The sequence below is a fragment of the Octopus bimaculoides genome, chromosome 1, assembly GCF_046866305.1.
Source record: "Octopus bimaculoides isolate indiv1 chromosome 1, ASM4686630v1, whole genome shotgun sequence".
In the NCBI taxonomy this organism is placed as follows: Eukaryota; Metazoa; Mollusca; class Cephalopoda; order Octopoda; family Octopodidae; genus Octopus; species Octopus bimaculoides.
Genome location: NC_142928.1, coordinates 98,672,944 through 98,696,626, shown reverse-complemented (window position 1 = coordinate 98,696,626; position 23,683 = coordinate 98,672,944). Strand labels below are relative to the sequence as shown.

Below are 23,683 nucleotides of genomic sequence, written 5' to 3'. Positions count from 1 at the left end.
TATATATATATATATATATACATATACATATATATATATATATATATATATATATATATATATATATATATATGTATATGTATATATATATATATATATATATATATACATATACATATATATATATATATATATATATGTATATGTATATATATATATATATATATATATATACATATACATATATATATATATATATATATATATATATATATATATATACAGGCATGCATGTATGAGTATGTGTTTGCATGTGACTGCTCTGTGTGTGTGTGTAAGTGATTGAAAAATGTAAGAAAGTGTGAATTAGCAATGGAGACTGTATGCATGGCTCATAAGTGCATACATATGAACATGGACATAGAGGTACGTGCATATATATATACACATACAACTCTATAGCTTCTTCCCGTATTAAGCCGTGGTTTCATAAATTAGGTAGAGGATGACACGAAGTGTGACAATTGGATACGGAAGACGAACACTTTGGAATCTCAGCTGGCATCTTGCTGCAGAGCCACTCCTTTGGGACAAGATTTTATCAAATAATCATGGACGACAGCCAAGATAGGTAGCAGCAGAAATTAATTTTAAATTAGGAGAAGTGTCTTTGATATTGAGATAAGAGAAACCAAAGATATATGAAGAATTCATTATCGAGTCCAAACTAGGTTTTAGAAACAACCAGTAATGTGAAATGTTTGAGTGGAGGCCTCAAGAGAGAGGAGAGAAGAGAGAGAGAAGGAGTGAATGCTACCCACCCACCCAGTTTCTCTGTCACTGCAAGTGTGATAAATTCAAGGTAAGAAAGTTAAATCTGTAAGAAATGGAACGTTTGGGAAACAAAAATGTGCTAAAATGTACATTGGAATAAACTTCAATATCAGTGTTTTTATTTACTAATTATGTGATCGTGATCAATATAAAGTTATTTGGAGAGAGAGAGAAAGAGATACAGAGTATAAAGTTATCTGCTGACACACAAACAGATCATAGTTATTTGTCTATATATTCTCATATACCCAAACATGCAATATATCTTATACACAATGATAAAGTTAACTGCATGTGTAAACAGATACACAGACAGACGGACACATACTTCGTTGTTTTGTCACATAATGTGTAAGATGTTGTGTGCAGATACATAGCATATCAGTTATTGTGGATTGATATGGCATAGTATATTAGTATATGACACTATGTAAATACGATACCTGTGTTGACATATCATACAGTATATAACATGTTACATAATATGTAAGATATTGTGTGCTGGTATAAAATATTATATGTCAGGTAATATATGTTGATATATCACAACGTATGGAAGATATTGCATGTTGATATGACATATAGTAAGGTACTGAGAACTGATATGACATACTGTACATAAAATTTTGTGTATTGATATATTATACAGTATAGGTAGAGGTGTAGCTGCATGGTTGGTAAGAAGTTTGTTTCTCAACCACATGCTTCCAGCAGGTTCAGTCCCATTGTGTGGTACCTTGGTCAAGTCTCTTCTACTATAGCTGCAACCCAACCAAAGCTCTGTAAGTGGATTTGGTAGACAGAAACTGAAAGAATCTCATCATGTGTGTGTGTGTGTGTGTTCATATTTTGTTTGTGTCATGTTGTCTTGATACAGCGTGATAGATGTAAATGAGTGTCACTGTCATACAAGCAGTGACATTCATTTCCAATATTTTGTGAGAACCTGTCTGGCCATGGGGAAATATTACCTGGTTTGGAAACAGGTGAAGATTAACAACAGGAAGAGCCACAAGAAACTCCATATAACTCATACAAGCATGGAAAAATGGACATTAAAATGATGATGATGATGATGATATGTAGGTTGTGTGTTGATACAACATAGCACATAAGATAAGGTACCAGATGTTGACATATAGTACATCAGGTGCGATATGTTGATATGATATATAAACTGCACATAATTGCTTGATATATAGTATACAAGGTGCTGTGTGTTGATACATTATAATTAATATAAAGTATATAACGACCCCATCGGTCATGAATGACTATGGAATTACACCTAGAAAGTTCCCCTCTGAAGCACAAGTCTGGGCAAGGTTGTTTATGAAAGATCAGCAGTCACCCATGCATACCAGCCTCCCCTCTCCTTGCCACTGATGTTTTCCAAGGGAAAGGCAAAGGCTGATACAGCTTGGCACTAGTCATGTTGCAACTCATTTCTACAACTGAGTGAACTGGAGCAACGTGAAATAAAGTGTCTTGCTCAAGAACATAACACAAATCCTGGTCTGGGAATCAAACTCATAACCTCATGATTGTGAACCCGATGCTCTAACTACTGAGCACTTTTTTATAAAGTACATAAGGTACTTTTTTTTATAAAGTATATAATGTACTATAACATATGTTGAATAATCATAGCAAGCAGAGTACAGTGTGTGTGTGCTGATGTATAGGAATCTGTGTGGGTTTTCCTCGGAGATACAATGAACAAGCAATAGCAGACAACATGTCAATGCTGACACAACAGAAAACATCCCCCCAGTCACTGCCACCTCTGCGAGAGAGAGAGAGAGGGAGAGAGAGAGAGAGAGAGGGAGAGAGAGAGAGAGAGAGAGATCCAACTAACTGAAGAAAAGTCTTACCTTTAGGTCTGAAACTCCATCATTATTTAGTGCTGAGATCATAAAAACATTGCTGAAATTAGGCCAGCCTTTTTTGTCTTTCACTTTCGACCTAATATTTTGCATTCTCTTATGATAGTCCTGCCATGATTCAACTTCAACTTTATCTTCTATGTCTACAGAACTTTTTACTGAAAACTCGCTCACTAAATCCCTATCAAGAGGGGTCTGAGTTTTAGTTTGAGTTTGATAGTGGTCAGGAATATTTGATTTCTTCAGTTTCAGGCCATGTTTCTGGAAGATTTCTTTCTGTATCTTTTCATTAACTTTCATATTCTTTCGAATGAAATCAGCTTTTTTATTATCAACGGTTCCTTCTGTTAGAATTCTAGTAATTTCCAACAACTGATTCCTCTTATCCAATTTGTCAATCTGAAATATTTCAAAGAATTTAGAATACAGTAATAAGCCACAAATATTGAGAGAAGAGACAGTTGATGAACTTGTACCACCTCCACCCCAGTATCTGACTGGAACAAAACTAAATACTACAAGGCAGTTTTTCCATTGCTCTACAGATTCTGCTCCTACACTGTTGTAAATGATGAACTCTCTCATTGGAGATGGTGTATGAGTGTTCAGCTATTGCTGAACGACCTGCACAAATGATTTGTTTATAGTGATCAAATGTATGTGTTGTACTTTAGATCACTCTCTCCATCAAATCGATGTTGCTCGAACAGGTGCATGGTGTACTACACACCAGGTGTTGAAGTGAATGTAGAACAATGTGAGATGAAGTATTTTGCTTAAGGACGCAATGCATCATCCAGACTAGGAACTAAAACCACAATCTTGTGATTGTGAATGCCACACTCTAACCACTATGCCATGCATCCTCACTATAATAATAATAATAATAATAATAGTAATAATAATAATAATAATAATAATAATAATAATAATGATAATCATCATCATCATCGTTTAACGTCCGCTTTCCACACTAGCATGGGTTGGATGATTTGACTGAGGACTAGTGAACCAGATGGCTACACCAGGCTCCAATCTGATTTGGTAGAGTTTCTACAGCTGGATGCCCTTCTTCACACCAACCACTCCAAGAGTGTAGTGGGTGCTTTTATGTGTCACCGGCACGAAGGCCAGTCAGGCGGTACTGGCAACGGCCACGCTCAAAATGGTGTATTTTACGTGCCACCCACACAGGAGCCAGTCCAGCGGCACTGACAAATAATAATAATAGCTTCAAATTTTGACACAAAGTCAGCAACTTTGGGGGAGCGAGAAGTTGATTACATTCACCCTATGCTCAACTGGTATTTGTTTTCTTAACCCCAAAAGGATACAAAGCAAAACTGACTTTCACAGTATTTGAACTCAGAATGTAAAGACAGATGAAATGCCACTTTTTGCTTTTGTCACCAAAGTTGTTGTTAATTTTGCTGATGTTGTTTCCAGGTTGTGTGGTTTTTTTTTTTCTTTTGTTTTTGTTACCTTGACAATAACACACTATCCTTCTCAACTTGGATGCTATCTGACCTCATTAAAAGCATTCCTTCTCTCTCTGTCTCTCTGCTATACTGTTTTTCACTCACTTGTGTCACTTTGTTGAATAATATTGTAAGTTATTTTTTTCCCCAACTCCTTGTTTTTAGCAGAGAAAAATCAAGATTTAGCTGTTTTGAAAAATTTCAAAACAACTGAGACCCCAACTGGGTTGACATTATGCATAAACCACTGCACCTAAATGCAGTTGATGAGCTCTGATTAACAAAAATCAAGCAAACAAACACCTAAAAGGATGGGAAAAGAATGAGAAATTTTGATAAAAGCTTACAGAGATGAAAATTAGCATCGTTTCTTGCTCTGTAGTTAATAATAATAATAATATTAATAATGATAATAATAATCCTTTCTACTAAAAACACAAGGCCTGAAATTTTTGGGGAGGGGACAAGTTGATTACACTGATCCCAGTGTTTCACTAGTACTTAATTTATCAATCCTGAAAGGATGAAAGGCAAATTCGACCTCGGCAGAATTTGAACTGAGAATGTAAGGCAGGAAGAAATGCTACTTAGCATATAGTCCAGCATTCTAATGATTCTGCCAGCTCACTGCCTTAAATAATAATAGTAATAATAATAATGGTTTCAAATTTTGGCACAAGGCCAGCAAGTTTGGTGGAGGAGTAAGTCAGTTACACTGATCCCAATGCTCAATTGGGACTTATTTTATTGAGCCCAAAAAGGATAACAAGCAAAGTCAACCCTGGTGGAAATAATAATAATCCTTTCTACTGAAGGCACAAGGCCAGAAATTTTGGGGGAGGAAACTAGTCGATTATATTTATCCCAGTGTTTCATTGGAACTTAATTTATTGACCACAAAAGGATGAAAGGCAAAGTCAATCTTGGTGAAATTTGAACTCATGTAGCAACAGGGCTAAATACCACTAAGCATTTTGTCCAGTGCGCTAACAATTCTGCTAGCTCACCGCCTTAATAATAACAACAACAACAACAATAATGATAATGACAATCCTTTCTGCTATAGGCACAAAGCCAGAAATTTTAGTGAGAGGAGGCTAATTGATAACATTGACCCCAGTACTCAACTGGTACTTGTTTTATTGACTCTGAAAGGATAAATGGCAAAGTTGATTTCAGCCAGATTTGAACTCAGAATGTAAACAGCTGGAAGAAATGCTTCTAAGCATTTTGTCCAGCATGTTAATAATAATAGTTTCTAATTCAAGCAGAAAGTTTAAGAGGAAGCGTTTCATTGATATCATCAAACTTAGCATTTGAAGGATACTTTGTCAACCCAGGAAGGATGAAATGCAAGGCTGAACTGTTGGATTTGAACTTAGAACTTTAGAAACCAGAACAAAAATCACAAGGCATTTTGTTTATCAGTCTAGAATTTCTGCCATCTAATACTTCAGTAATAGTAATAATAATTTTTCATATTGGAATAAGGCTACAAATTTTAAGAGAAGGGGATAATCTGTTAATACCCAGCTACCACAGCCTTACAACAATGATGAGAGCCTCTATATCATCACTTGACCTGCTAGAAATAATAGTCTACCTTCTTAAAAAAGGGAGAGAAATAGAATAATATGGTCCAAAATCAAACTAAATCAGAAAAATAGATAAATAAAAGGCTGGGTGGTGATGCCAGGATCACCTTTTGGGTCTGACTAATTATGGTAGACCTGGGGTTAAACAGCAATGATAATCTAGAAATGAATGAGAGAGAATGCTGGAAACTATAAAAAATATGTATGCCCATTTGAGAAAGAATGGTTGTTTTTTAGTTTCTGTAAAACAAGTAGCAGTAATATGCTGTGAAGGACACCTTTGGAGAAAATGCAAAAATCACATTGAGATTCGGGACAGAAAAAAAATACACTTAAGATGTAGAATGAAAGATCGGTGGTGGATCAATGAGTTTCAGATGTGACAATTTTGCCAAAGATTTGTTTCAATGATTACAAAGAAATTTGATTCTCACTGTTTTGTATCACAACCTTGAATTTCTTTCAAAAACAAATTTGTTTTAGTTTCATATAGAAAGATTTGATCTGCTAATGTTAATGGCTAAATTGAAGTTGAACTCAACATTATTGTATTATGAGGAAATAGTTAAACCGTAACTTACCTTGTTAAGTATCAGTATAGCTGGTATGTGTGCGTTACAGCAGAGAAGTTGAAGAATAGACTGGCCAAGTTCTCGCGAATGCCATTTATTGGAAACATCAACTATAATTCCAACTGAAAACAAAAGCAGAGTCTTTGTATAAACATACTGCAACCAAAAACTCAAGGATGTTAGTTCAACATTTACTTCCTCAAGTCTGCATAACCTATATATCCCCATAAACATTTATTCCCTCTGTTTACATAACTCTGTTTACCCCAGGTGTTTAATTAACTTTGCATATGGATGAGGACAGTTGCATAAAGAAGTGCCAAGCTCTAATTGTGGAAGGTACCTGTGGAAGGGGTAGACCCAGGAAGACGTAGGACAAAATGGTGAGAAAAGATCTTCAGATGCTGGGCCGCATTGAGGAAATGGCAAGCGGCCAGGATATGTAGTGATTTGCTGTACTTGATAAGACATATCAAGCTAAGTAAAATCAGTCTTCCACACATACAGGTTAGTCCTTTCAGGTGCCAGTGTCACCTAAAAAGCATCCATGCCAGTACTGCATTAATGCATCCATGCTGGTGCTGCAAAAATGCACCCATGCAGGTGGCACTTAAAAAAAGCACCCAACACACTCTGCTAAGTGGTTGGCGTTAGGAAGGGCATCCAGCCATAGAAACCATGACACAACAGACAGTTGGAGTCTGGACAGCTCCCTGCTAGCCAGCTCCATGTCAAACTGTCCAACCCATGCCAACATGGAGAGCAGACATTAAACGATGATGATGTCTCAAATGCTCAACTGCCAGCATCATTTACAATTTTAGAGTCATCTCAGGCTATCAACTAACGGACACTTCTTTGTTGCTTGTCAGCTTTGTGCTGCTTTTCAGCTCATAATTATTTTTGTAATCATCTTCCAATGCTATTTTATTGTTCACTAACCTATGTTACTTCAAATTAATATTTTGTTTATAGTAAAACAGACAAATTAGAAAAGTAAGGTTATATAAAACTGGTATATACAAGTAAATGCATATTTTGGCAGCCAATCACCATTAGGATATGATTTCAATTCCTCAATGAAACACTTAGGGTAAAAATACATTGATTTCCCAGAACCTTTGGTTCCAAAGGTTCTGCCAAAGTTAACTTTGCTTTTCATCCCTTGAGAGTCAATAAAATACAAGAGTTGATGTAACTGACTTATCCCACTTTGTGCTAGGATTTGAAAGCATTATTATTATTATTCAGTAGTTTATTTTTATAACGTGCTTTCACTTCACTACCGAGCGCAGCTTTGTGTACCTTGGGTATGTGCTGTGGTTTGCTGTGATGCTCTTATGGTTACTGTATTGAAAGTGTTTTGTGTAGGATATGTGCAGTGCCCAGTAGTGCAATTTTCTGAATGTTATATATATTTGTAAGTCCTGGTGTTTTTGTTATGTATTTGTCTGAATATTTTTATTATTATTATTATTATTATTATTATTATATTTATTATTATTATTATTATTATATTTATTATTATTATTATTATTATTATTATTTAAGGAGGTGAGCTGGTAGAATCATTAGTATGTCAAATAAAATATTTAATGGCAATTTTTCTGAGTCTTAACAGAGTTCAAATTCTGCTAATGTTGATTGCCTTTCATCCTTTTGGGGTTGACAAAATAAGTACTGGCTGAGCACTAGGGTCAATGTAATTGACTTACCACCTTCCCTAAGATTGCTTGCTTTGTGCCAAAATTTGAAAGAATTATTACTATCATCCTCATCAATATTAAAAGGGTAAAGACCCCCTTTGGTCATGAATGACCATGGGATTGCACTTAGAAAGTTCCCTTCCGAGGTACAAGCCTGGGCAAGGTTGTTTATGGAAGACCAGCAGTTACCCAAGCATATCAGCCTCCCCTCCCTGTGCCATCAATGTTATCCAAAGGAAAGGCCGATGTAGCTTGGCACCAGTGACTCATTTCTACTGCTGAGTGAACTGGAGCAGCATGAAATGAAGTGTCTTGCTCAAGAACATGACACACAGCCTAATCCAGGGATCGAACTCACTACCTTATTGTTGTGAGCCTGATACTCTAACCACTGAGCCATGCACCTTCACATCATCAGTATTATCATTATTATTATTGCTAATGACTAAACTATGTTTTCAGAACTACATTCAGTGCTTCAAGTGTTGTAACTCTGAATTACAAAAGCCTGTGCATGTCCTCAGCCAAAGGATGAAATAAGAAAGGAGAAAAGACAATGAAGATCATAAGAATAATAATCATCAATATTACTACTATTATTCTTATTCTTATCATCTTCATTGTCTTTTCTCCTTTCTTATTTCATCCTTTGGCTGAGTACATGCACAGGCCTTTGTAATTCAGAGTTACAACACTTAAAGCACTGAATGTAGTTCTAAAACCATAGTTTTAGTCATTAGTAAATATTGAATAATGAAGAAACAATCAGAAATAAATGAAGAGAAACCAGTATAAGGAATTAAAAAAGGATTAACCCTTTAGTGCTTAAACTGGCCATATCTGGCCAAAATATTCTACCTGTTTTATGTTCAAACTAGTCAGATATGGTCATTCATAGCTACCTTATTGTGTCATTTTAAAAATAAACAATCACATAATTGAAATCTCAAAGCCATGAAATGATGCAAGATTAATTTTACATGGTGTGAATATATAAACTTTACATTTGACAGAATAATCTGAATGTAAAGGGTTAATCTCATTGTTTAACTTCTGATCAAACAAACCTATGAAGAAATTGTGATCATCCCATCTTCTTCAGACAGTGACTCTAGGATTCATAGTATATATCATATATGGATTAGAGATAAAGTTATGTTAGCTATGTGATATCTACTGCAGTAGAGAACACAAATTAAAAATTCTTATGGGTTTAAGAATGGTGAGAAGTTAGTGGGAGACTGGTAATAAATTTGAATACTAATCATGGTATGCTGGTATTAATTAATTAATTACCTTTTTTTCTTTCTCTTTATCACTGTTTGTCTACTATTGCACGCATATTCACTAATGCCAAAAATAGCACGCCCATATACAAATACTCATACACACATATGTAGTTGAAATTAGTATTTTTATACATATTACATTTGTTGAAGCTGACATTTCACATTTTGTAACTTAAAGATTCAAGCTTCTGATCTTCAGGCAGCATATATACATGTTTTTTAATAAGCATAAATACAGCAAACGTTGACTGAATAAGGAACACAATTAATGTGTAAGCTTTAAAATTTATTATCATTTTATTGATGGTGACATCAAAGGTGCAGGCATGGCCAAGAACTTGGTCTTGGTTTCTGTCCTACTGTACAGCATCTTGGGTATGTGTTTTCTACAAAAGCTTTGTGAGTGGATTTGGTAAACGGAAACTGAAAGAAATCTGTTGTGTGTGTGTGTGTGTGTGTGTGCGTGCACATGTGTGTGCATGCGTGCATGTTACCATCTCTTTGCTTTGACTTTATGTGAAAGTTGTAAATGAATGTCACCATTTATTTCCAATCTTCTTGGGAAACATACCCTGGTCACAGGGTAATATTACCTCATTTGGAAACAGGTAAATGTCAGTGACAGGAAGGGCATCTGGTTGTAGGAAACCCAACTCAACAAATTCTGCCTGATTCATGCAGGAATGGAAAAGTGGATGTTAAATTATGATGATGATGATGATGATGATGATAACTTTGAAGTTTCACTGAGTCTGTGCCTTAGCCTCAGACTTAGCAAAACTTTAAAGTCACACTCAATACATAAACATACGGTATGGAATGAGAAATCCTAGCTTGAAAGATTAAGGCTTCTAATTTGTATGGTTAAAGATGTAATGTCACCTTGGTTTACTGGTTAGTACAAAGAGTAGGTTTGTAGCAGGCATGAGGTTTGATTACAATAGGCAATGTTACAACTTTTTTCATCTTCTAAAACATACACATTCTAACATAGAAATGCATACATACAGGGACTGTATAACTTGATACACATACTCAAATACTTTATTCTCTTCCTGTATTTTCTGAGTTAAAAACATACGCAGGATTACCAGTAATACACACACGTCTTCCTCAAATTTCCCCCTACTTCTCTCTCTCTCTGTATCCATCTTGCTCTTTATGCCTCCATCTCTTCATATATCTATTAAGCTATCACGTATTTTTCTCAGAATATTTCTCTCTCTTTTTCTCTCTATGTATTTCTCAGTATTTTTTTCTCTCCATCTAGCTGTATTTCTGTCTAGCTATCTACATATTTCTCTCTGAATATCTATGTATATATGTATATACCTCTCTCTCTCTCTCTCTCTCTCTGTTCCTATCAACCCCTCATAGCAACTTACACTGCATGTTACACGAGTAATTAACACGTCAATGAGAAATGGGTTTGGCTGCAAGGAGCTGGCAGAGCCTTTCTAGATGGACAGCAAAGCTGTTAGTGACGCCACCTGCAGGCTGCCATCTTCTGGCAGTGAAGTGAGAAAGCCAACAACTTGATAGATATATACTTCACACTTGGTCTTGGCCAGAGAGACACCCACACATGCAGCTACTACCACCCAGGGGGATAGAGTCCAGCACTCTAGCATGCAACATGCCAGCTCTGAGTGGAGAGCAGCTAAAACACAAAGAAATAGATATCAACAAAAGAAAAAATTAAAATAACAACTACAAACAACAACCATCATAATAAACTATAATTACAACAACTATGATGATCTGTTTTCCTACTTGCTGTTATTATGTAGATAAGATGGCTTCCACCAAATCCAACTATTAGTTCTTGTTGAAGCACAACAAACAACAACATGAAGTGTAGCAAATTGATTGTATCCACAGCAACTAAATTCTCAGAAGAAATTCACAAAGACTTCAAATCATCATCATCATCATCATCATCATTTAGCATCTGTTTTCCATGCTGGCATGGCCTAGATGGTTTAACTGGAACTGGTAAGCTGGAGAGCTGTACAAGGCTCCAGTCTGATTTGGCTTGGTTTCTACAACTGGATGCCCTTTCTAATGCCAACCATTCCAAGAATGTAGTAGGTGCTTTTTGTGTGTCACTGGTACGGGTGTCTTTTATGTGTCCCCACCACTGACCACAGCTAATAATAATAATAATAATAATAAAAATAATCCTTTCTACTATAGGCACAAGGCCTGGAATTTGTGGCGAGGGGGATAGTAAATTAATCAATCCCAGTACTTGACTGGTACTTAATTTATTGACCCGGAAAGAATAAAAGGCAATGTTGCCATTGGTGGAATTTGAACTCAGAACATAGTGGCAGACAAAATACCACTAAGCATTTCGCCCGGCGTGCTAATGTTACTGCCAGCTCGCCGCCTTATTAATAATAATAATAATAGTAATGATAATCCTCTACATTAAGCACAAGGCCTGAAATTTTGGGGGAGAGGAATATGGTTGATTATACTGACCCCAGTAAGTAATCCCAAAGGGATGAAAGGCAAAGTCAACCTTGACGACATTCAAACATGGAATGTGAAGACATGAAATGCTACTTAAGCATTTTGTCTTGTGTGTTGATTATTCTGCCAGTTTGATGCAATAATAATAATAATAATAATAATAATAATAATAATAATAATAATAATAATAATAATCCTTTCTACCTGGCCTGAAATTTTGGGGGAGGGAACTAGTCAATTACATCGATCCCAGTGTTTCACTGGGTACCTAATTTATCGACCCCGAAAGGATGAAGGGCAAAGTTGACCTCGGTGGAATTTGAACTCAGAAATATAAGGGTGGATGAAATACTGCTAAGCATTTTGCCTGGTGTGCCAATGATTCTGCCAGTTTGTCACCTTAATAATAATAATAATAATAATAATAATAATAATAATGATAATTTCGAATACAAATTTTGGCACAAGACCAGCAATTTCAAGGGAGGGTGTAAGTTGATTACATCGACCCCAGTGCTTAACCAGTACTTATTTCATTGACCCTGAAAGGATGAAAGGTAAAATCAACCTCGGCAGAATTTGAACTCAGAATGTAAAGGTGAGTGAATCTGGTAGATGGAAACTGAAAGAAGCCTGTCATGTATATATATGTGTGTGTGTGTGTGTGTGTGTGTGTGTGTGTGTGTGTGTGTGTGTGTGTGTGTGTGTGTGTGTGTGTGTGTGTGTGTGTGTGTGTGTGTGTGTGTTTTTGTCTCTGTGTTTGTCCCTCCACCCCCCACTTCTTAACAACTGGTGTTGGTGTGTTTACATCCCTGTAAGTTAGAAGTTTGGCAAAAGAGACCGATAGAATAAGTACTAGACTTAAGAAATAAGACCTGGGGTCAATTTGTTTGACTAAAACCTTTTAAGGTCGTGCTTCAGCATGGCTACAGTTACATGACTAAAACAAGTAGAAGGTAAAAAGAAAAGTAAAAACAATCCACATGACCAACAATTCAATACACCACATCTTCTATTGAGTAAATCACCATTTAACATTATATTACATCCTGATTGGATGTAATACCATATTTGATCATATATAAGATGCACTTTTTTTTACTCCGCTCAAAGATCACTGTGGGTCCTATATTACATGCTTTAATGCACTAAAAAAAAATTTCCTGAACATGTTGAAATTGGGATATGTCAAATATGCCTATTTGCATATTTTGTGCCATCAAATATGGTGTACTGCTCTTCTGCTTTACTCAAAATTTAGCAACAGTTCAACCATTTAGTGGTTGAATTAAGATCCTAAATCTAAGGTGCCACATAATAAGCACTGGTCTGGGTGCTGGTGCCATGTAAAAAGCACCCAGTATACTCTTAAAAGTGGTTGGTGTTATGAAGGGCATCCAGCAGTAGAAATCAAGCCAAAAAAAACATGGAATCAGTTGCAGCCCCTGACCTTGCCAGTTCATGTCAAGCCATCCAATCTATGCCAGTATGGGAAATGGATGTATAGTGATGATGATATGATGATGATGTTTCACTTCTATGACTGAAACACTTCAACTGTCTCTGAAATCATTCATTACCTTTGGTAACTTCTGTGCTCAGAGCTCTTGGCTCTTATACACATCACACTCATGCTGCTGAGGAGGGAAATGTAACATATTACTTTCATTTCAAAGATAGAAGAGATATTGTTAAAGATAAATTCATTGCTATATTAAACAATTAGATGAAATTAAATAGTGAAGTAACTACATGTTTTAGAGGGGGAGAGTCAGCCCTTGTGACCCTTCTCATGGTCTCTGAAACTAGTGGGAAGAAGGGAAGCAGTTAATCTCTGACAGGAGGCCTGGCCTAAAATGCAAGAGAGTGGCTGTTGCAAAGCAATGATCTCCACAGAATGTGAGATCCCCCCATCCCACCAAGGGCTTATAAGGATTGAAAAGGTATCAGATAAATCACCCAATTTAATAGAATTAAGATTTTTTTTCTAAGCCATAATCCTGAGAAAATCCCTGCCTCTCCAACCTGTTACACAAGTGCCATTATGGAAATTGTTACAAATTGTTCAAAAAAAGGCAGCAGAAATCCAGCTTTAATATGGATGAACAGAATTTTGTGAAAAATTTTCTGCTTTAGCAAGTATGAAAACAATACAGAAGCTGTCTACAGATGGAAAGTGATATAAGGCTTGCCTTGATAAGCATTTGTCTCAGTATCAATGATATTGTTAATAAATGTAACAATATTATAATAGGTTGTATTTGTGTGTGTATTGTACTTTCATTTAAATTATATATACCGCATTAACAACTCCTGACTTTTTAAATTTGTCCAGTATCACAGAAAATATAGGAGCATCATATGTATGTAGACACTATTTCGTTTTCTCATTAATGGGAGGGGACTTCCCTAACAGTTGGAGGGAAAGCTAGTATTTGTCAATTTGAGAACTGCTGCACTAAAGGAACAAAGGGCCAGGTGACTACATTAAACCAAATGATGGATAAAGCCTAACATCTATAAAAGGTTACAAAAGGTTTCAGGTGAAGTTGCTGGACATCAACTTATACTGCTGGACTATGGTCATATGTTTAGACTTTGCTACAACCACCATTGTTTTAAGGCACAAAATTATGCTTGATGAGCCCTGAATTTGAATTATTTTATTAAAAGTAAGTGTGAAATGCATTTTGGGTTTAACCCTTTAGCATTTAGATTATTCTGTCAAATGTAATTTCTTTTTCATTTACATTGTTTTTAATTAATCGTGACGTGATTGTATATTTTATAATGGCATTGAAGGGTAGGTGTGATAGGCTGTATCTGGCTGGTTAGAACATAAAACAGGTTGTGTATTTGGGTCAGATATGGCTGGTTTAAATGTTAAAAGGTTAAAGTGTTATCTGACATAAAGCCATTCTAATTTCATAGTTGAGAGGTTAGCGGTAGGAATAGCAACCAGTTATAACTCAGTAATTGCTCTAACAAATAAACCATGCAAGCATGTATGTATGTATATATATATATGTAAGAGACGACCGTGCGAACTCATAAAAGGAGAAATGGTGACGAATGGAAAAACAGGACTCCTTTTATTTAAACGCGTCACACGGTCGAACATACAAATATATATATCAAATGATGATATACATGATATGTTATACGACGATAACATAGATGACCAGCAATGAAAGACCACAACCGTATTAGATGAATAACAGATATATTTATTGTAGTGTTAAAGATGTATGTCTGTGTGAGAGTGTGAATGCGACATATAAGAACATAATCAAAGACAGGCCGTCGTACAAAGAAAAGTACGTATGTGTATGTGTATTATTACAGCAGATAGAAAGAGAGTCAATAACATGTGGACAATTATACCAGTTCGTTAGTACACTATAGGAAAAGTTCTGTATGTGAAAGTGAGTTGGCTGAGTGTGGCAGTGCTGATCACTAGTTGTGATGTCGTGGCATCGGTGCCGGGCCGTGATTCTTGTTATACAGATGTTCGTCGTTTGGCAGAGCTTATCACTAGTTGTGTTTTGGCTTCGATGCCAGGGCCTTGAGGACAGACGTTTATCGCAGGCTGAAATCTCTTGTCTGTTTATTATAGTGGTGAAGCTAAGTCACCTAACAGAATCGAAGAGAGAGATGTGCCGCGGTAGTTTGGTGTGGTGTACATAGTAAATCGTGTTGACGCTGGTAGAGATTGTTGCTGGTTAGTAGTAATCGTAGAATCGTGTTGGTCATGATGATGATGCTGGATAGTAGTAGTAGACTCTTGTTGCTGATGTGGCGACGGTGGAGGTCATCGTGGCTGGACGAAGCTGCTGAAGTGGTCGCTGGAACTGCTGCTGCTGTCGTTTGGTACAGGGAACAGTTCTCCAAGAGAAACTGGACCGAGACAAATTATTGGGTATGAGTTGATCTATATATAGCGTTAAGAGGGCTCCAAATGCCTTCAGAATTTGACTCCATCACGTGACCTTATTAGGGGCCGTGATTGGTCAGTTTGCGTTCTGGCGGGAAAGGTTCGAAGAAGTTGCCGATTCGAATAATGATCAGTCACGTGATGTCAAGGAATGGGTTCTCTACTACGCTCGCATTTATTTATATTTAAATGGGAAGATTGTATGTAATGGCGATAGTTTGTATCTAATGGCGGGAGGTAGTTTCACTACATATATATATATATATATATATATATATAAGGAGAAAGTAAGAAGAAAAATAAGCGCATATGCACATTGAAAATCAAAAAAAATAAAAGCTTTTTATGAAAAGTAACGATAGATATATACTTTATTCCTACCTCAGTTCATCTACTTTTCATAGAAAACCTTTACTTTTTTTGATTTCCAATGTGCATTTTCACTTATTTTTCTTCTTACTTTTCCCTTACATTTCCACATATAGTTTCTATTTTGTTTTTGTAACATATTATATATATATATGTACATACACACATAAGTGGATTTGGTAGGTGGAAACTGGAAAAAGCCTGTCATGTGTTTGTGTGTGTGTGTGCATGAACATGTATGTACCCTTGTTTAGAAATCATGTGATGGTTGTAAAGAGCATTACTGTCATACAAGTAAAGTTGTTTGTTTCCTGTCTTCCATGAAAAGCATGTCTGTCCATGGGGGAATATTACTTTGTTTAGAAACAAATGTAGAAAAGTAGTGTATCAGGTAGCATTTAAACCACCATATCCAGCAAAAATAATTTACCTGCTTTATCTTCAAGCTGGCAAGATCTGGCCTCTCACACTTAGCCTACAATATTATTCTAATCATAAACAATCATGTCAACAATATGTATAAATAAGCATTACATTTGACAGAGAAATTTGAAAGCTAAAGGGTTAAATATTGTATCTTTAAGAAAAATCTCAAGCCCTCTAAACACCCAGTGCCTCCCTACTGCACCTTAGCATCCACTTGATACCTGTCATCTCCCTGTGAGGTCCTCCCTCAAGGGGATGTTAATGTCACGTAGGTTAAGAACAACAGCCTTAGATTATAATTATTCACATGTGCTATGATGGAACCTGATGCGAAAACCATACTTACTCATATTAACTGCTTGAATACAATTTTCAGGGTCAGTAATCATATTCCTGTCAATGTTGTGTCTGAAAAAAAGTTGAAAGCAAGACTTTAGTGGAACTATGTGGAATTAATAGAGAAGCAACAGGGAAGAATTGTGAAAGAAAACCAAGATGGAATTGTGGCAGTTTACTCTGGAAATTGTCAACTCTTGCACCTTCTTTTGTGGGGGCACGAAGATGTAATAGCAGTGATGATGATAATTATAGTAGTGGTGGTAGATGTGGTGGTGGTGATAGTAGTAGTAGTAGTAGTAACAGCTGTGATGATGACAGAAATAGTTGTTTGGCCTCTAGTCAATACCAATCAAGCAGGTCTGTGATCAAAAGCATTCCAGTCATGACCGTCCTGTTTTTTAAGGGTCTCTAATGTGTCCTTTAACCCTTTAGCAATCAGATTATTCTGTCAAAAATAATACTTATTAATTCATGTCGTTTGAAATTAATCAAGCATTATTTTGTTGTTTCGAGAATTTGATGATATGGTTGTTTATTTTTAGAATGACCTTATAGGATTGATGGGAGGGGCTAGATCTAGTTAGTTTGAACATAAAACAGGTAGAATTATTTGACTAGGTATGGCTGGTTTAAATGCTAAAGGGTTAATTTTTTTTTTTTTTAATGACAGCTATACTAGGTGGAAAATTGGTAGGTTGACCTTTCTTATTGGCTTGCAAGTGATAGTAACAAGGGTGGTAAGTATAGTAATTGTAGTAGTGGTAGTAATAGGAATGGTGCAGTGGCATTTGAACTCAGAATGTAGTGACAGACAAAATATCGCAAAGCATTTCATCCAGCCTGCTAACGATTCTGCCAGCTTGCTGCCTTAATAATAATAATAACAGTAGTAGAAGTGGTGGTAATAATAATTTTTTCTATTATAGGCATACAAGACCTGAGATTGTTGGGAAGTGGGGTAAGTTGATTACATTGTCCCCAGTGCTCAACTGGTACTTATTTTAGTGGCCCCAAAAGGATGAAAGGCAAAGCTGACTTTGACAAGATTTGAACTCAGAATGTAAAGACACGATATGCCACTAAGCATTTTGTCCAGCATGCTAATGGTTCTGCTAGCTTGCTGCCCAGAGAGAGAGAGAGTGAGAGAGAGAAATTCTTGTTGGTGTTAAGCTCTGTGGTTTAGTCAGAAAAGGAAGGGCAACACTCTTGGGTTTTTCATGGCTTTTGAAAGTAGTGGGGAAAAGGGAGACGGCAGTGGTCCTCCGACAGAAAACCCGGCCTGAGTGTTTCCTATAGAATGGACCATCTATGTTCTCTGCCCCAAATTTAGAAATATAATAAGTTTCAAGCATGGCTGTGTGGTTGAGAAGTTTTCTTCCTGATCACACAGTGACAGGTTCAATCCCACTGTGTGGCACTTTAGGTAAATGTCTTCTACTAAAGCTTCAGGACCACCAAAGCCTTGAGTGGGTTTGATAGATAAAAACTAAAACAAGCCCATTATGTGTGTATGTATATGTATGTATGTATGTGTGTATATATATATATATATATATATATATATATATAATGATAATAATATTAAGGATAAAATCCAAATTTACAGTACAGGTAAAAACTCAATTAAATTCAATTTATCAAAAATTAAAAATTAAATTAAGTTTCACAATTTATTATATATAAATATATAATATAGAGAAAAGAACTAAAGTTCATGAATTCATCCATGAAAATCCAGTCACATACAGAAAAAATTAATAAGTAAATACACGATAAATAAGTATAATAAAATACAAAGTAAAAATCATAAAATAACAATAATAATAATATTATTATTTTATGATTTTTAACTTGGAAATTATTATACTTATTTATTGTGTATTTACTTATTAATTTTTTCTATATGTGACTGTGGATTTTCATGGATGAATTCATGAACTTTGGTTCTTTTCTCTAGATTATATATATACATACATACATATATATATATGTTGTACTTGGGGATGGTCATATTGGCTAAACTGGCAATATGACCATCCCCAAGTACAACAACATATATATATATATATATATATATATATATATATATATATATATATATATATATATATATATATATATATATATATTTGTACATCCACAGAATCACAAAATCTATTTTATAGATATATACAGCATATTATAACGACCGACATGTGTTTCCACTGCAGTAACTATTCACTGTTGCAAATGCAACCTTGCAATATTGTCAGTGCAGCTTCATCAAGATCTGTCCATTTGGTCATCAATCAGAAGAATTCACGGAATGATTCACAACTAAATGTAGTCACGGACGTTTGATACTGGCCGTTGTGGTTAACCATTCGCTGGAACTTAACTGAGAGCTAATACAGCATCCACCTGGATAATATATCCCTCCAAACTCACTTTCATATATATATATATATATATATGATACAGAAATAAATTTATTTCTCAAACACGTGATAATGCTATAAATAGAGTGATCAGGATGAATTATTCATTTATTGCAGAAAAATACGTTACTGGCCAGCCATGAGACTCGAACTCACATCTCTGTGATTATGCGTCAAGTGTTTTACCATTAAACTAAACTGCCCAGCAACAAATTCTTCTGCATTTTTAGAACTTATAAATTTAGCTTCATAAGACGCTAACGTTAAATTCAACTTTACGATGAAAGTAAACAAAGTTTGTTCTTTTTTTTTAGAAGCATTGAGATGTATTGTAAGATATTGTTTGTAAGTTGAATATATATTTATATATGTATGTATGTATGTATATATATATATGTATGCATGTATGTATGTTGAGGGGCATAGGCTGAGATGACGGTAGCTAACCTATGATGAAGCACTAGCCTAATCTTAAGTACTCTGTCACATATTCTGACTACTTCGATTATATACATATATGTGTATATATGTGCACATACATATATACATATGTGTATATATTTGTATATACATATGTGCATGTGTGTGTATATACATATGTGTGTATATATATATATATATATTGGAATATATATGCATGTATACATGTGTGTATATATGCATGTATATATATGTATATATGTATAGACCAAGAAAGAGAGAGTTGGATAATATTGTGCATTATTGAACCATGGACAGAATCTCGCATCTTAGCTGTTGTTCTGCCTCACCATGCCATTAACCCACTGGTTTACTGGGTCTCCCACTTCTAGGTTCAGTAAAAAATGAGATATTTAAATCTAACACAGCATCAGATCATTATTGAGAATAGATTTAAATAAATATCCCATTTTTAAGCTTGTTCTTGTTGCTGCAGAGACGACCTTCTGAATAAAGGTATTTATAATTAGTTCAATAGCATTGCAAGATGATAGAGGTTTCAATCTCCACTTATTAAAAGTTTTTTTTTTTTAAACCATTGTTAAAAAAAAAAAAAAAAAGAATTTAAATGAAAAATCTTACACTCTGGTTGACTTGAATCCACTACCAGATTATGCAGGATGTCCTATCACTGCTTATTTATCTGTATCTTTACTTACATTGGGTGCCCTGTTAATTTCTGTGGAAAATAAGATAACTAAATCTACCACAGCATTAAATCAATAATAGAAATAGATTTAAATATCTAATTTTTAAGTTGTTTCTCAGGTGTTGGTTTGATGGCCTAATAGGTAAAGGTGTTAGTAATTTAACCAATAACATTGTATGACAGTAGAGGTTTCAATCTCTATCTAGAAATATATCTTTTAACATTTTTGTATAAACGAAAAAAAAAAATAAAAAGACTCTCGTCTCCTTCTCTCATCCTGGCCAGGATTAAACCCCAGACAGGACAGTTCAGAATGTCCCCCTCACCCATTTCATCTACACTCACCTTTACCTACCAGTCTACCAGGTCCCCCCACTGATAATGGAGTGAAAGCCCTTAATTTCTTCTGGGACTATTGCATTATGCTTGAGTCCAGCACTCCCAATCTCTACTGTTTCACTGACCTTGTCCTCACTGTCAACTTCTTTTCCAAGTATTACTCTCAGTAGATTACCAGACGGCCATAGGTTTCAGGATAGATTCTAGCCATGCTAAACTGTTTGTTAGTTACCCAGGGGCCCAGATCTCTCCCACTCCCTGTTACATCCTCCAGTGTTATATCATTACATTGATGGATGTATGGGTGTCACCTCCTTTACTTGTAAACAATTCAACACTTTGATTATGTTGTTGTTAATTCCTTGCACCCTTCTCTAGATTTCAAATCCACCATCTCTGTTAACACAACTTTGGCTCTATTAACTACACTAAACTCCCCAATTTCATCTTTTTTTACAAATCTATCAATTCCCACTCTTACCTCACAATTTCTCTGTCTCCACTAGCTCTGCAGCTAAAACTTTGATTGAGGTAAAATCTTACCAAATTGTTCATTTCTTTCTACAACATAAATGCCTCTAATCAGCTGTCGATGCTGTTAGCCATTATGCCTTCATTACTGATCCTATCTCTATGCTTCCACTTCATAACCATCACATCTCTGACTTCCCTTCCTCCCCATGTTCCATCCCACCACCCAACATCTGCAGTGCACCATCCTGCACAACTGCCATCCCTCCAGATCTTTTCTGAATATCTCTCTTCCTTCAGAATCTACTCTGCAACTTGGGCAACCTCCTGGTTTGTGTTTTCTTCATCGTTCATCACACCCAATTAGAATCCTTTCTTGTGCTACCACTCTAACTGTAATCCATGTTCCTTTGTTCAGAACATCACTAGCCTATGTAGACATAGTTCTACCTTCCATATCATGGATTGCTTCATCTAAGCCATCTGCTGCTTTAAAATGTCAATTCTGGCTTATTGTCTGCCTGTCTTGTAATGGCATTCACCCAGGAGGGGGTTAAGCTGGCTCCTATTCAGTTCGTTGCATCGTGGGTCAATCCTGGCTTATTGAATATAAGTAAAACTGGTTTTAGGCTAAACGATTGTCCAGCATATCAGCACTGGATTATAGAAACCTGTTGTCCATTACTTTAATTCTCTACAGCACTCTTGTCTCAGCCATAGACAACAATCCATCTTCTGCTTAAATACTTCTGCTTCATTTGGTATCAACAACCAATTTTGTTTCTTCAAAACAACCCACTAATTACATGGACAAAACCCCCTTCACAAGCACTCCACACACACATACTTCATTCCCTACTTCCACACAAACTCACTACAATTTCTCACATACTTCCACACACACACACATTCACACAAAACCTCTCTTAAACATAAATACATATTTCAAGTGATTTCTCCTGTTAATTATTTTTTTATATGTTTCAGCCCAAAAGCTGTGACCATGCTGTAGCACTGCCAGTAATTGTACAAAAATCGTAGATAACATTATTGCACCATACCGTCCTGTTCCAAAACACGAACCACATACAATTAAAACCCTTACGGTTATTTCAAATGCTAGTCCTCACTATCACTGAGGATCTCATTAAGACGAATAAACAAGATACACTCAAACACACTCTGTTCAAATAAGCAAACATAAACACACACACACATAATACAGTCATATAAAACTTTCACATACTTAATCCTCCACCTATTGTTACACACAAATGTATACTCACACATACAAAATTTACAATTCCACCCAGTTACTTCTGGCATTAGCCCTTCATTTGGTTCATCCTATATTGCTGGAGACTATTGATAAACTATTGATTTTATGTACTTCCTGTCCACTATCAATCCCTGACTACATTCTTAATAATGCAATTTTGCTTTCACCTGTCTTAGATACATTTTCTTTTCTTCATTTCTCTTTCTGTCTATCTTGACAAAGGATGACAACTATTCCAAACATTGATTTCTCTTCCTTTCTTTTAAAATGCAATGCATTAGTTTCATAAAACTGCTTAATCCCAGATTAACCCTGGTTGGGTAGACCTGTGATCCAAAGCATTTTAGATGCTGCCATCCCATCTTTTTGTACAACTAAGACTACATGAGTTAATGTGTCCTCTTTTTAAAACAATAGGCATTGAAGTGAGGGAATTTGGTTGCTGTTTTAAGTAAATCAAGTAACTGTTTAGAGGCTCCTTCATCAACTTGTAGTGGTGGCCTCTGACAGTGTTGTGAAGCTGGTGTTGTTAATCATGTATTGTTAGTGTCATTGATAATGATGTATTGTTGATGTTGCCGAATGTTGTCTTTTTGTTCCTGTTGACAATAGTGTTGATATCACTGATAGTGTTGTTGTTCTATTGTTTGATAGTGTTGTATGGTTGAGGTTCTTGACAGTGTTGTGTCTTTCATAGTATTTTGGCCTTTAATAGTATTGTGTTATGGTCTTTGATAGTGTTGATAGAGTTGTGTTAATGATATCACTGATGATGTTCTGTCTTCATAGAACTGTATGGTTGTAGTCATTGATAGTGATTGTCATTAGGAAGGGCATCCAGCTGTAGAAACAGACTGGAATCTGGTGCAGCGCTCCAGCTTGCCAACTCTGGTCAAGCTGTCCGATCTATGCTAGCAGGGAAAACAGATGTTAAAGGATGACGAAGACGAGGAGGTATCATTGATATCATTGATAGTGTTGTTGTGTTGCTGATAGTGTTGTATAGTTCTGACCATTGCTAGTGCTGTTAATGTCAGTGATAGTGTTGAGCTGATATCATTAATAGTGTTGTATTGTCGATATCACTGAAGGCATTCTGTTGCTGTGTTGTTGATAGTGTAGCATTGTATGGTTTATGATCGTTGCTGGTGCTCTTTTACTCTTTTACTTGTTTCAGTCACTTGGCTGTGGCCATGCTGGAG

The 23,683-nt window shown here is 35.7% G+C and overlaps 1 protein-coding gene across 1 annotated transcript in view; it reads right to left on the bottom strand.

Annotated features, from left to right (window-relative positions):
* Nucleotides 1-23,683, bottom strand: part of LOC106871545 (GTPase Era, mitochondrial) — a 176,403-nt gene that overhangs the window by 43,179 nt on the left and 109,541 nt on the right. The window contains exons 6-8 of the mRNA XM_052968513.2: nt 16,854-16,915; nt 6,315-6,427; nt 2,649-3,059 (exon numbers count right to left, since the gene is read on the bottom strand). Coding sequence (XP_052824473.2) covers nt 2,649-3,059; nt 6,315-6,427; nt 16,854-16,915 — 586 coding nt within the window. The remainder of the gene's footprint in view (nt 1-2,648; nt 3,060-6,314; nt 6,428-16,853; nt 16,916-23,683) is intronic.